At 33.8% G+C, this 2,577-nt stretch overlaps 1 protein-coding gene across 1 annotated transcript in view; it reads left to right on the top strand.

Moving 5' to 3' along the window:
- The first annotated feature begins 760 nt into the window (after nucleotides 1–760).
- Nucleotides 761–2,577, top strand: part of LOC106875238 (eukaryotic translation initiation factor 2 subunit 3) — a 26,824-nt gene continuing 25,007 nt past the window's right edge. Inside the window, exon 1 of the mRNA XM_014923302.2 lies at nucleotides 761–896. Within this exon, the coding sequence (XP_014778788.1) occupies nucleotides 825–896 (72 nt within the window). The 5' untranslated portion in view covers nucleotides 761–824. The remainder of the gene's footprint in view (nucleotides 897–2,577) is intronic.

Raw genomic sequence — 2,577 nt, 5'->3', positions numbered from 1 at the left:
TGCCAGCATGGAAAGCTGATGTAAAACGATGATGATGATGATATATTTCTTTTTTTCGTTTATTTGTTTTAGTCATTTGCCTGCAGCCATGCTGGAGCACTGCCTCTAATTGAAGAAATCGGCTCCAGGACTTATTCTTTGTAAGCGTAGTATTTATTCTATCAATCTCTTTATGTTGAACCATTAAGTTATGGGGCTGTAAACACACCAACATTGGTTGTCAAGCAATGGTGGTGGGGACAAACACAAACACACAAATACATACATACATGCATACATACATACACACACACACATATATATATATATATATACACACACACACGACTGGCTTCTTTCAGTTTCTGTCTACCAAATCCACTCACAAGGCTTTGATTGGAGACAAGTACATTTATTTCCTTTTATTATAAGTTTTGTCATACAGCATATGTTTAGTCGTAAGCTGGAACATAACTGAGAACTAGGCCCGGATAATAAATCCCACTAAACCGAAACTCATATATATATATATACATATGTATTACACGGGTGATAATATTTTCAACTGAGAATTTACAGCTCTATCTGTTCATGCGCTTTACTGACATTTACAAATCATTTCTCCACTACTTTTATGTACCATTTTCTATCATTAATAGAACTGTCAGCGTCTTTGACCACACGGGTATGCTAGAATAAAGCGGTGGGCTTTTACACCACCACTAATTCCGTCGTCTGTTCAGGAAGTGGGAGAACTCTTTCTATAAGAAGAAACCGGCAGTAGATGGCGCCGCCGCTGCAGTCGCTTTGCATTCTGGGAAGAGGCCATATTGCATCAGTCCAGCATGGGAGAAGACCAGAATACCGCTAAAAAAGCGCTTCAACCACATTTATCGAAACAAGATCTAAGTACACTTGTAAGTCAGATCACCGCTATTTTTATCTACTTCTCTTTTATACCATTATTCATCTCGATCGGTCCCTATTTAACGTCTCATTTTCGATGTAGCTCACATCTCGCCTCCCCCCTCTCTTGTTCCTATTACCGGCATTTCCATCCAGTGCGGCTCCTGTCATTACACACATTTCTGTTTCATTTCCATAATATTAAAGATATATTTGACAACTTATACTATTAATGATTTTCATAATTTGTTAAAATTTTTATTTCACGATTTTATATTTCCCTCATGGGAATTCCTTAAATAATGTTCTTCCTTCGTAGCCATTACACGATCAGGTACCAGCTGTTAAATTTTTAGTATTAACTGAACTAGTAATGATAAATTAGGCTGGGCTACCTACATACACATATGTACATATAGGCAATGTTCCGTTATTGGACATATCCATATATATATATATATATATATATATATATATACACACACATATATAAACATTTACACCTCCAGATATTGTGATTCTAGCTAAAACAGCATTTTCTTCCAATTTAAAACCTAATATATCTCTCTTACAGAAGCAAAATCTCATTTGGTCGTTTCATTCCACTTTTCTTAAATATACTTTATAAACGAAATTTATTCTTGTTATAAAGCAAAATTATTTGACTATTAGCCCCAAATACACATCGGCCTACTCCTATATTACATTTCTTCATCCAATCTGTCTTCTGTGGACAATTTTCCATTATAGACTATTTGTGAATGAATAATAATCTCTTGGAACAATAAAAAGAAAAAAAGTGAAATGGCTTAGGACCGTTTTCAGTCTCATCATAAAATATAGTAGAGTTTGCAGCAATAAGCTGTTGCTTCTGAGTACAGATTCATGCTCTCCTTTTCCTGGCTAATTACATTTCAATTGGATTATATAGGCTACATCCTTTAAATCTATAAAAGAGGATACCGAGAAGCGATCGGTCTTCTTCCTCAGTCTATAGATTTCATTTAATAATTATGCCTCACATTAACAATTTTGGAATTAACATTTTATATGTACTATTATAATTTTCATTTTTGTGATGTTAAATAATTTCTCTAGGTTTAATCAGTTTTTAGATTATGATTCTTATTTTTGAGATGTTAAATAATTTCTCTAGGTTTAATCAGTTCATTATTAAATCTAATACTAATTCGGCCTTGATCGAACAGACCCATGATCAGAGACATTTCTACTGTGATTATTTCATCTTCGTATATTAAAAACTATATTGATTAACGTGTTTTTTAAGAGGGTAGGATATGGTTTGTGGAAGAATCGGGTTGCTATTTCTAGCAGGTCGAGCTTCTAGTTTCCTTTTGACATTCTCTTTATTGCGTGTTTCATAGAAGGTTTTACTAACAAAGGTGATCTTGTCATCTATCCTGTGTGCTTCATTTCCTGTAATCTGCCATGAAGAGGGAGAAAATTATTCTTTGTTTCATTTACCATTTTTAAAGTTTTAATGATATTGCAATCAACTTTTGAAAGTCTTATGTAAATGGAGTGTCTCGAGAGATTTAGTCTGTTCATGACGAGTTACTAGTACTGGCATATCACTGAAAATCGGGTCTTTGGATTTGATCAAGAACATGCTTCATTATTTGGCATACAGCTGAGTCTTCCTTCGATTAAAAAAAAAAAAAAAAAAAAAAA

This window comes from Octopus bimaculoides, chromosome 8 (genome assembly GCF_001194135.2).
Source record: "Octopus bimaculoides isolate UCB-OBI-ISO-001 chromosome 8, ASM119413v2, whole genome shotgun sequence".
In the NCBI taxonomy this organism is placed as follows: Eukaryota; Metazoa; Mollusca; class Cephalopoda; order Octopoda; family Octopodidae; genus Octopus; species Octopus bimaculoides.
This window is presented reverse-complemented; position numbering and strand designations above follow the sequence as displayed.